Here is a 12,748-nt window from a genome sequence, read left to right on the forward strand (position 1 = left end):
TATTTTTATTTTTTTATTAATGTTCCGGGCATATTTGAGAAGAAGCATAAGTCAATTATTATTAAAGTTGTCACCGAACTTTATTTGCAAAAATCCGAATGCCACCTCGCACATCCAAAAATATACGTTTTTTACAGATCCGCCCTGGTCTATCATTGTATGAATGCTGAACGTTATCAGTTTCGTTATTTAGTCCAGAAAGCCACTGCGCATCCGCTAGGAAAAATATTCCGATTCGGATTCTTTGTACAATTTTACTCAAAAAGGACCCCTTTTGACAAATTTGCATGTTGCCAGGACCAGAAGTGGGTCAAAAAATTTTTAAATGTTTTTTTTTTCCTAAAATTATTATTTTTTGCATGAAACAAACTTTTTTAGGTGTTCTGGATCATTCCAAACAGAAAAGGTCTTTAGTGACTTTTCTCTAAAGTTGATAGTTTTTGACATATAAGCGATTAAAAATTGAAAAATTGCGAAATCGGCCATTTTTAACCCTCAAAAAGTATGTGAAAAACTAAAAATTTGAATGTTGCCTAGGTAGGTACATATTCTTTAAACATCGATTGATAAAATCCCGAAGACTTTTTTTGCAATACAATATTCAAAACTACTTTGTTTTTTAATTGCTAATCAAGTGTGCGCTACACTATTTCCACCGTTGTATGTGTATACAGTATAGAGCAAATGAAAGGAATAAATTCGTTATTTCGTAAACCGGCGACTTTAAGAAAAAATCGCAAAACAGTTCGTTTTTTATTTTTAACTTATGATATTGTGGTATATATGGTATATTAGTGACGTCATCCATCTGGGCGTGATGACGTAATCGATGATTTTTTATAAAGAGAATAGGGGTCGTGTGCTAGCTCATTTGAAAAATTCTTCAATTCTCTATTCAGTAATATTTACTAATTATTTATACAGGGTGTCCAAAGAAATTTTATTAAAATTATTTGACAAAAAAAGAAGAATGTATGTAATTTATTTAATTCAAAATACAATTTACTGCTTTCACAAATCAGAAACCAAAGTTTGTTTCACAAATAAACATTGCCTTTCACTTAAATTAAATGTTCAAACTTCCAAGAAGCAGGTGGCTGGCAGGAGCTGGCTTGAACATTGAATTTAATCTAAGCAATGTTTATTTGTGAAATAAACATTTTTTAGTTTTCGGGTAACAGTAAAATGTATTTTGAATTAAATAAATTACATGCATTCTTCTTTTTTTTTAATAATTTAATTAATATCTTTTTTTGGACACCCTGTATAAATAATTGTGTAAATGTTTATACTACTGAATAGAAAATTGAAGAACCTTTCAAATGAGCTAGCACACGACCCCTATTATTATTTAAAAAATCATCGATTACGTCATCACGCCCAGATGGATGACGTCACTAGTATACCATATTATGCCACAATATCATAACTTAAAAATAAAAATCGACCTATTTCGGTATTTTTCCTTAAAGTCGCCGGTTTACGAAATAACGAATTTATTCCTTTCATTTGCACCATACTGTATACACATGCAACGCTAGAAAATAGTGTCGCGCACGCTTGATAAGCAATTAAAAAAGAAGGAGTTTTGAATATTGTATTGAAATATTGAATATGAATATTTAAAAAAATTGAATCAGAATATTGTTTTCAATATTGTGTTGCAAACAACTCTTCGGAATTTCATCAACCGATGTTTAAAGAAAATCTACCTACCTTGGCAACATTCAAATTTTCAGTTTTTCACATAGTTTTTGAGGGTTAATAATGGCCGGTTTCTCAATTTTTCAATTTTTAATCGCTTATATGTCAAAAACTATCAACTTTAGAGAAAAATCACTAAAGAACTTTTCTGTTTGTAATGATAATGATGAAAAAAATCCAATAAAAAAACTGTTCCATGCAAAAAAAATTATTTTAGGAAAAAAACAAAAAAAACTTTTAAAATATTTTTGACCCAATTTTGGTTCTGGCAACATGCAAATTTGTTAAAAGGGGTCCTTTTTGAGTAAGATTGTGCAAAAAATCCGAATCGGAATATTTTTTTTAGCGGATGGGCAGGTGCTTTCTATGCTAATTTGGTCAACTAAGTAACCACCTAAAAATATTAATTTTAAAATTAATTACTTTTTTCTAATGAATCAAGAGTACTGCACCGAATTAAAAATTTTTTAATTAAATCAGTAATTGCAAGAACTGTTATTAGGTTTTTCAAAACCGTTGTTGTAATTCCTAGTAATGACTACGTTTCGTTTTCCTACCATCTTGTATGCCTGAATTTTCAATATATGTAAATGGGTTATGTAGATAGAATTAAATTATTATAAGAATTTTTTATCAAGCAACAAAAACACAATGTGTTTAGTTCATTAGTGTTTTATACTTTGTGTACGATTTCCGAAATGGAAATAGAAACATCAAAATAAACTTATTTAAAACTAAAATTGCGGCGTATTTCTAATAAAAATCGTAAATTGTATTATTCTTATCAGCATTCTTTTGTGTGCTGCAAATAAATTCAGCATACAAATACATGTTCAGTGAGTAAGCCTAATGTAGGCGGATATATTTCCCCTCACTGTATATAAACAGGTGTGTATCGTATAATTCAATTTATAGATATCTTTCCTATTTTTCCAGTAAAATTGGAAACCTGCACGAATTCGTCATGCGTTCACGCCGCTACCCAAATCCTCCAACACATCGACATCAGAGCAGATCCATGCGAGGATTTTTATCGATTTTCCTGCGGTAATTTCCTGCAGAACACGCACTTGCTAGATAATCGAGAATCCCGATCGGGATCTCGATCAGTCGAGGATATCGCCCAGGACGAGATTCAATCCCAAATAAGGTAATATCAGGCTATCAATGAATTCGCATTTGTTTCTTAAGCAACTGGTTGGGGCTAAATTCTCCGAAACGGCTTCGATAACTCAAAATATTTATATCCGTATCATAAAATATTTATAAAAATATTATTCTCTTCAATAATAAAAAATTAAAATTTATTATTATAATTTTTGCACGCAAATACACGTTCAAACGTTTTCTCCCAATTCTTTGTTTCTCTTATTGTGATGTCCGCCTTTCTGTTTATTAAGTAGTTACTTAATTGACTTTTTCTAAAATACAAATTTTATCAATTATTTGGGTATTGAAGACAAACTGGGGCTTAAAAAATTACATTGTTATCTGAATTCAAGCTTTCGGAAATGTTTATTTCCTTTATGAAGAAATTCTACAATGCAATAAAAGAAAAAAATTAAAATGTATATGAATGCCTATACAGAGTTGGGCTAAAGAATGGAACCAAGCAAATATCTTTGAAACGAAAAGAACAATATTTTTGAAACTTTGCATGCAAGTACAGTGACGCAAAACGCATATGTTGCTCTACTTTTTGTTACTAGTTCACTTCCGCTTTCACCGGAAATACCCTTAACTTATTTACTTTAAATGGGATACCCTGTATATTTTTGCAGATTTTAAAAGAACTTTTTATTTGTAATTCATAAATACCAAGTTTGGAAGAAAAAACTATTAAAACAAGAAATAAATCTCTTTACAGTTAAAAAATAGGTTAATTTATTTACGTTATACCAATGATAATAAAAATAAAAAAAATCATTTCAAATGTTGAAAATACCCGCCATTCACCTCTTGACAACGTGCAAGCCTATAAATAAATTCTTGAGTCACTCTTTCCAGAATTTCTCCACGTATTAGATCACATTCATCAATTATTCTCTGTCTCAAATCCTGCAAGCATGTTGGTCTATTAACGTAAACCCGTGATTTTAGATAACCCCAAAGAAAAAAATCTAACGGGTTGAGGTCGGGAGAACGAGCTGGCCACTCTAGGAATCCTCTACGTCTAATCCATTGATTTGGAAAATTCATATCCAAAAAATCCCTAACCCGTCGATCATAGTGGGGAGGCGCTCCATCTTGTTGAAACCAAAAATTTTGTGGTAACTGGCCATTCTGTTGAAGTGCAGGAATAATTTGGTTATTTAGTAAATTTAAATACTTGTCACCATTCAAATTTCCGTCTATGAAAAAAGGGCCTATTAGTATATTTTGAACAATTCCCATCCAAACATTTAACTTTTGTGGATGTTGGGTATGTGCTTCAATAATCCAACGAGGATTCTCATTCGACCAATACCTACAGTTATGGCGGTTAACGGTTCCATTTAAGCAAAAAGTTGCCTCATCGGAAAACACTACATTACTTGCAAAATGTTCGTCATTGTTACAAATGTCCATCATTCGTTCGCAAAACTCTAGCCGTCGGTCAAAATCATCATCTGACAATTCTTGAACCAATTGTATCTTATACGGATGATATTTTTCCATTTTCAATATTTTCCTTACAGAACGTTGACTTATTCCATGGTTTAGTGCCAAATTTGTTGTGGAAGTTTGAGGTGATTCCTCTAAATCAATTGCAATATTTTGTTTAATAACTTCGTTCGTTGCAGTCCGTGGTCGTCCAGTTTTTGGCAAATTTTTGATTATCCCAACTGCGTTAAAACGTTTCAATGTTTTAGTAACCGTTGAACGTGATATAGGATTTCTTTCAGGATGCAATTTATTAAAAATATTACACACCTCGTCATGAGTTCTAACACGATCACCATGACCGATTATCATTAATATTTCAATGCGATCTCTTTCACTTAAATGAACCATTTTGAATAAAACTTATTTCTGTCAATTAGTTCAGTAACAGTTACCTACTATGCTAAATTCAAATAAATACAACAATAGTTTTAGTCTATAGTATGGATGGTAGTACTCGTTTATTTTTAATACAAAAAATTATCCACAGACACTTTTTAACTATTTTTTTCTTCCAAATTTGGTATGTATGAATTAAAAATAATAAGACGAAGTAGTTTTCAATCCTAATAGTAAATTATTAATATTGAAAATATTAAAAATATTACTAAAAGATTTTTAAATTGAGAACTTATTGGTACACTTTCCTGGTGACACCTCCAAGACTTCTACAATTTGCAAGTCAAATGGATGCTGCAGTGAAGACGAGAGGGAAGGAATTCTACACTATGCAATTCACATCCCCCGTCTGCAACTGGTATAGTTCCAACGGAAAAATGCACCTAGTTACTCTACGGAGTAATACGACTATAAAATAAAAATGTATACCATTTTTATTCAGTTGCAATGCGAAGGCAAAACAATCTTACTTTTCAATTAGAATACGGAGTGCAGTCCAGTCCCTTGAATCGCGATTTTCGGCTCTTATTGGAGCCTTCATCGGAAGGAACGTAGGGACTGTTCTCCATATTTTAACTGATTCGTATCGAGAGGTTTTCCCACCCATTGCAACTGAAGTGATGATAGTAGGTGGCTAGCGCCATCTGGCATTGAAAGACGAAGTAGTTTTCAATCCTAATAGTAAATTATTAATATTGATAATATTCAAATATTACTAAAAGATTTTTAAATTGAAAACATCCATTTGACTTGCAAATTGTAGAAGTCTTGGAGGTGGCACCAGGAAAGTGTACCAATAAGTTTTCAATTTAAAAATCTTTTAGTAATGTTTTTAATATTTTCAATATTAATAATTTACTATTAGGATTGAAAACTACTTCGTCTTTCAATGCCAGATGGCGCTAGCCACCTACTATCATCACTTCAGTTGCAATGGGTGGGAAAACCTCTCGATACGAATCAGTTAAAATATGGAGAACAGTGCCTACGTTCCTTCCGATGAAGGCTCCAATAAGAGCCGAAAATCGCGATTCAAGGGACTGGACTGAACTCCGTATTCTAATTGAAAAGTAAGATTGTTTTGCCTTCGCATTGCAACTGAATAAAAATGGTATACATTTTTATTTTAAAAATAATAAGTTCTTTCAAAATCTGCAAAAATATACAGGGTGTCCCATTTAAAATAAATAAGTTAAGGGTATTTCCGTTGAAACCGGAAGTGAACTAGTAACAAAAAGTATAGCAACAGATGCGTTTTGCGTCACTGTACTTGCATGCAAAGTTTCAAGAAGATTGTTCTTTTCGTTTCAAAGATATTTGCTTGGTTCCATTCTTTAGCCCAACCCAGTATATAAATCACGGAAAATGCAATCACATTATACTAGAATGGTACCAAAAGCCTACTGAATCAGGCATATTGCTAAGCTCTGCATTTTTTCTTCTTCTTCTTCTTCTTCTTCTTCTTCTTCTTGTTTCGACATCATAACCCTGTATGAGTATTTTTCTGTCTGGCTAGGTCCTTCTATTCAGGTCTTTATTGTGCTCTTCTTCCTCCATTACCTATCTTATATTCGTGGTTTTAAGGTCGCCGTCCAAGTCATCCAACCATCCCGTTCTTGGACTTCCTTTTTTTCGTCTCGCTATGGGCTTCCGTTGTAATATTTTGTTTGCTGTTTGTGCATTTTTTTGTTTTTGAACATGTCCCGGACATGACAGTATTTGACTTTTCACAAATCTTACAAAATCGCACCCTTCGTTTAGTTTCATTAACCTCGTCGTTTCTCCTGATTCTCCATTTGCCGTCTTCCTCTTGCGCCGGGCCATATACTTTTCTCAGTAACTTTCTCTCGAATCTCTTGAGTTGAGCTTTCATCTTTTTTGTCATCATCCAGGTTTCACAACTATAGATTATTACGGGTCTTATTAATGTTCTGGAGATAGCCATTTTTGTTCTTTTGTGTAATAATTTTGATGTCATCAATCTTTTATTAGCAGAGTATATACCATTTCCACTGGAAATACGTGCACTAAATTCACTACTTAGGAAATTATTCTGATTAATTTCTGTACCCAGCTATGTGAAGGCATCGACACGTTCAATGATAATATACACTAAGCATCAAAATTAACGCACCATCTTAAAAATGGGACATTTTTGATATCACGTATTACCTAAACCTGTTGTCCGACTTTAGTGATTTTTTTAATGTGTTATAGCTTTATTCTTCAGGAATATCGACGTAATAATATTGTTGTTAAACACATAAGTGTCATTGTATATCGGGTGTAACAATGATAGTGTGTTTTTTCCTCAAAATTTTAAACACCCTGTGGAATATTCTAGAGTATATAAAAAATTAAAATTAAAACTCAACTGTAGCCTTAGGCTTTCTTAACATTTTGGTTTTTGATTTATTCTCTTGTGTTGGATAATAATAAAATTAGGTACTTTAATAACTAACAACGTTCTTTATCAATACAGGGTGTTTTTAAATAAGTGCGACAAACTGTAAGGGGTAATTCTGCATGAAAACATAATGACCGCTTGCTTCATAAACATATGACCACAAAAGCTTCGTTTCCGAGCTACGGGATTTTGAATTTTTTCTTACAAACTGACGATTTATTTTTTGCTCTAAATCTGGTTGAGATATGCAAATGCAATTTAGTATGTTTTAAGAGGTAGTTATTGCGCATTTTTTGAGATACAAGTAAACATTTTATATTTACCATTGGCGTCCATACGGGTCATATTACCCTGTTTTATTAACCGTATGCACGCCAATGGTGAATATAAAATTTTTAATTGTATGCGAAAAAATGCGCAATGACTACCTCTTAAAACCTACCAAATTTCATTTGCATACCTCAACCGGTTTTAGAGCAATAAAAAAATCGTCAGTTTGTACGAAAAAGTTCAACATCCCTTATATAGGAAACGAAGCATTTGCGGATTTATGTTCATAAAGCAAACGATCATTATTTTTCATGCAGAATTACTCCTTAAAGTTTGTCGCGCTTATTTAGAAACACCCTGTATTGATGGAGAACGTTGCTAGCTGTTAAAGTACCTAACTTTTTTATTATCCAACATAAGCGAATGTGTCAAAAAGCAAAGTGTTAAGAAAGCCTAAGTCTACAGTTAAGTTTTAATTGCAATATTTTATATACGCTAGAATATACCACAAAGTGTTCCAAACTTTGAGGAAAAAACACACTATCATTGTTACACCCGGTATACAATGACACTTACCTATTTGGCAATAATATTATTACATCGATATTCTTGACGAACAAAGCTATAACATGTTAAAAAATCACTTAAATCGGACAACAGGTTTAGGCAATACGAAACATCAAATATGTCCCATTTTTAAGGTGGTGGGTTAATTTTCATGCTTAGTGTAGCTGTCTGTTGATTGCGATATAATTTTCATTGTTAGGTATTTTTTTGACAGGCATGCACTTCTTTTTTGTTTGTTTTATTTTAAGCCGTCTTTTCCGTGCTTCAGGATCAATTTCCTTGTGTGCTTCTATTAGCCATCCCTTGCTTTTTCTGATAGCATCGTCTGCATAGGCAATAATTTGTACTGTTTTGGTACCCATGAGGCCGGTTGCATTGATTTTCTATTGACTGCCTTATGAACTTATGAACTATGACCCTCCACCCAAATCTTCCAACACATCGACATCAGAGCAGATCCATGCGAGGATTTTTATCGATTTTCCTGCGGCAATTTCCTGCAGAACACGCACTTGCTAGATAATCGAGAATTCCGACAGTGATCTCGATCAGTCGAGGATATCGCCCAGGACGAGATCCAATCCCAAATAAGGTAATATCGCTATCAATGAATTCGCATTTGTTTCTTAAGCAACTGGTTGGCTCTAAATTCTGCGCAAGGGCTTCGAATGCTCTAAATATTTATATCTTTGTCATAAAATATTTATAAAAATTTTATTCTCTTCAATAATATAAAACTAAAATTTATTACTATAATTTCTACATGATAATACACGCTAAATAGTTATTTTCCTAACAAGTGCAGAAAGTCATTCTTTTCCGCACGCGACTGCAGTTTGCCGAACGACGCGAAGCGGGAGTTCGGCAAGCAGTCGAGTGCGGAAAAGAGACTTTCTGCAAGAGTTAGGAACAATATTTTTTCTAAGAGTCTTTAAAAAATTACTAAATCTTAATCAATTAATTTAATTAATACGAAAATACATACACAAATTAATTCTTTGGCAAGGTTGTCAAAACCAAACTTTCAATATAATTAGTTAGCATGACGACGATCTTGGTTTCCATGACGATGATTCAAAACGACTGTTATTGTCTACCGATTTGATTTTCGAATATTATGTCAAAATAATTTTATTTCATCGAATTGTCGCGTTAATTTCGTTAAAACAGGAAAACAATAAGATATATTTGAAATAAATTAGTAAATAATATCTAAATATGTATGCATGTATTATAATTACTTTAAGGCCATATTAACATATCTAAATTAACACGCGTGCGGAAAGTAAAAACCGCGTGCGGAAAAGTAACACGCGTGCGGAAAATAACACGCGTGCGGAAAAGTGAAACTTTCTAAACTAAAATGCGGGCGCGAAAGTAGACAATTTTGCACGCTCGTAGAAAAAAGCTTTTTAACAATTATGTGTTTTTCATATTGTGATGTCTCTCTCTCTGTTTATTAAGTAGTCACTTAATTGACTTTTTGGAAATACAAATTTTATTAATTTTTTTGGGTATTGAGGTCAAACAAATTCTACAATACAATAAGAGAAAAAAAATATTTGTAAATGCATACATCACGTAAAACACTCACATTATAGTAGATTAATACCAAAAACCTGCTGTATCAGTCAGATTTCTAAACTTTGCATTATTTCTTCTTCTTCTTCTTCTTCTTTCGACATCATAATCCTGGATGGGTCTTTGCCTTTCTGGCTATGTCCTTTCATTCAGATCGATCTTATGTCCTTCTCCTCCATTGTCTTATATTCATGGTTTTCAGGTCGTCTTCCACGTCATCCAACCATATCGTCCTGGGCCTTCCTCTGTTCGTCTTCGTATGGGCTTCCATTGTAATATTTTCTTTGCTGTTTTTGCATCTTCTGTTCTGTGGACATGTCCCAGCCATGAGAGTCTTTGGCTTTTCACAAATCTTACAATATCTTACCCTTTATTTACTTAGTTCATTAGCCTCATCGTTTCTTCTGATTCTCCATGTGCCTTGTTCCTCTTGCACCGGGGTATATACTTTTCTCAGTATCTTTCTCTCGAATGTCCTGAATTGGGCTTCATCTTTTTTGTCATCATCCACGTTTCACAATCATAGGTTACTACGAGTCTGATCGATGTTCTGTAGACAGTCATTCTGGTTCTTTTGTCTAATAATTTAGAAGACAGCAATATTTTATTAGCATAGTATGTACGATTCTCGCTGGAAGTACGTGCGTTAATTTCACTACTTACGGAATTCTTCTGATTGATTTCTGTGCATTAACAAACGCATTACCATTGCAAAAGATCCAATTGGATGCAAGCTCATAGTAGAGGAGAAACCTATAGAACAGCTTACACAGTTCAAATATCTTCTTCTTCTTCTTCTTCGTCTAGTCATTCACGTCCACATCTGAACATAAGCTTCTTCAAGTCTTCCTTTCCATTGTTTTTTGTTGTTACTTACTTGTAGCCAATTTTTCCCGGCAGTTCGTTTCAGATCATCTGTCCATCTCATAGGAGGTCTGCCTCTGGGTCTTTTGTGTTCGTATGGTCTCCAGGTTAGAATTGTTCTGTGCCATTTGTTAAGATCGCTCCTAGCTACATGTGCAGCGTATTCCCATTTCAATTTTAGTGATTTTTGTACCACATCGGTGACTTTGGTTTTCTGTCTTATCCATGTGTTTGTTTTCCGGTCCTTAAGTAATATACCAAGCATTGCTGTTTCCATCGAGTGTTGAGTGACTCTGAGTATGTTCATATTTTTTTGTGATTGTCCATGTTTGTGCCCCATATGTTAATATCGGAATAATGCATGCATCACAACCTTTAGATCTAAGATGTAGTTGAATTTGCTGATTTCTGAGTATATAGTTCAGTTTGCCGAATGCTGCCCATGCTAACTTTCTTCTTCTTTTTATTTTTTCCGTTTGAATTTCCCTATTTAGTATTATTTTTTGTCCTAAGTACAGTGGAACCTCGATAAGTCGGCCCCCGATAACCCGGAAGTCCGGCTAACCCGGACCGATTTTCACGAATAAAAATGTATGTATTATGTTAAAACATTTTATCTGTAGCTTCTTCTGGAATGTCTTAAAAATATCGAGTTTCATTGATAAAACTTCTCTTTATATATTCTCGACCATTATATAATATTTGAGAGATAATGGATATTTGTGTAATTTGAACTATGTATACGATAGTAAAAATGACTCATGGCACACGGCGGCGGCGGCAGAGCGATGTTCATTATCTCGGGCTATCGCAAACAACAGGCACCTGCTATTCCTTTATTTATTTCCAACTGTCTTTTAAAAAATTATTTTTTAAACAATGGTATTTTAAACAATGAAAGAGCCACTGTTCTAAAATAGCATAACATTGTTCAATAACATTGTTCCGATGGCAGACGAAATTGACACAACCGAAATTGCCTGAATTTTTTTTACCTAGAAATGAACAATACTCTGTACTGTCTATAGTCTATACCAGCAGTTCTCAACCACCGTGGCGCGACACACTGGTGTGCCGGAAGAACCTATCAGGTGTGTCGCGAGATTTACGAATACGATATTTTTATTTATATTTTATTACTTGTTATAATATACCAATTATGCATTCAACCATTTTTTTAACTATTAGGTATATACCACGTTATACCAATCAATAAAGTGCCAATCCGTAATTGTTTCCTCTCTAACTGTTTTCAAAATTTAACCGACATAACTTGCGTTATGAATAGTTGCGCAAAGCGGGAGATCTTGTTTACTGTACTTACCTAGCAATAGCAAAAATTTGTACATATAAGGGTGTCGCGAATCTGTAAGGATTACGTTAGTGCGTCACTGAGTAAAAAAGGTTGAGAACCGCTGGTCTATACTATACTCTACACAACTATAAGGTAAGTTAGATGTGTACTGTGCATATATATTTCATGTTATTTTAATTATAATGGACTTCATCTATAAGTATACCGTATTTTATTAATTTTTACCACGCTCTCTGGCTAACCCGGATTTTCGATAACCCGGATCGGCCGCGGTCCCGATTAATCCGAGTTATCGAGGTTCTACTGTATATATATTCTTCAACTTTTTCTATAACTTTGTTGTTTATTATTGTCATCGTTTCTTCGGAGTGCATGACTTTTGTTTTGTTTAAATTCATTTTCAGTCCTATTTTAGAAGATTCTGTATGTAGTTCTGAAAGCATGGTTTGCAGCTCTTGTAGGTCAGTAGGTATCAGGATTATGTCATCCGCAAATCGTAGATTACTGAGGTAGCGGCCATTGATGTTTATTCCCTTATATTTCCAATTTAGGTTTTTAAAAACGTCCTCGAAAACTAAGGTGAACAGTTTGGGTGATAGAGTGTCTCCCTGTTTGACTCCCCTGTTTAATGGTACAGGGTTCGTGTATTCATTTTCATTTAGGTAGTATGTAGCTGTAGCTTGGTTCATAGTTTCTTTTATTAAGGTAATATATCTGCTGTCTATTCTACAATTTTGCATTGCGTTTATTACGGCCGTGTGTTACAGCCATGTATAGTGTCGAAAGCTTTTTCGTAGTCTGCAAATGCTATAAAAACTGAAAACTTGTATTCGTTACATTTTTCTATTATTATTTTTGTGATTAACAGGTGATCGGAAGTTGAATAGCCTTTTCTAAAACCTGCCTGTTCATATGGTTGGTATTCATCTAATTTTCGTGTTGAGTATTTGGTGAGTATTTTAAATAGGTGTGACAATAGACTGATGGGCCTGTAGTTT

The 12,748-nt window shown here is 33.6% G+C and overlaps 1 protein-coding gene across 7 annotated transcripts in view; it reads left to right on the top strand.

Annotated features, from left to right (window-relative positions):
• LOC114336678 (neprilysin-2-like) overlaps window positions 1-12,748 on the top strand; it is a 132,638-nt gene that overhangs the window by 46,591 nt on the left and 73,299 nt on the right. For all 7 annotated transcript variants that reach the window (XM_050653829.1, XM_050653830.1, XM_050653832.1 and 4 more), the window contains one exon: window positions 2,641-2,854. In XM_050653829.1, the coding sequence (XP_050509786.1) occupies window positions 2,641-2,854 (214 nt within the window). The remainder of the gene's footprint in view (window positions 1-2,640; window positions 2,855-12,748) is intronic.

Source organism: Diabrotica virgifera, chromosome 6 (genome assembly GCF_917563875.1).
Source record: "Diabrotica virgifera virgifera chromosome 6, PGI_DIABVI_V3a".
Taxonomy (NCBI): domain Eukaryota; kingdom Metazoa; phylum Arthropoda; class Insecta; order Coleoptera; family Chrysomelidae; genus Diabrotica; species Diabrotica virgifera.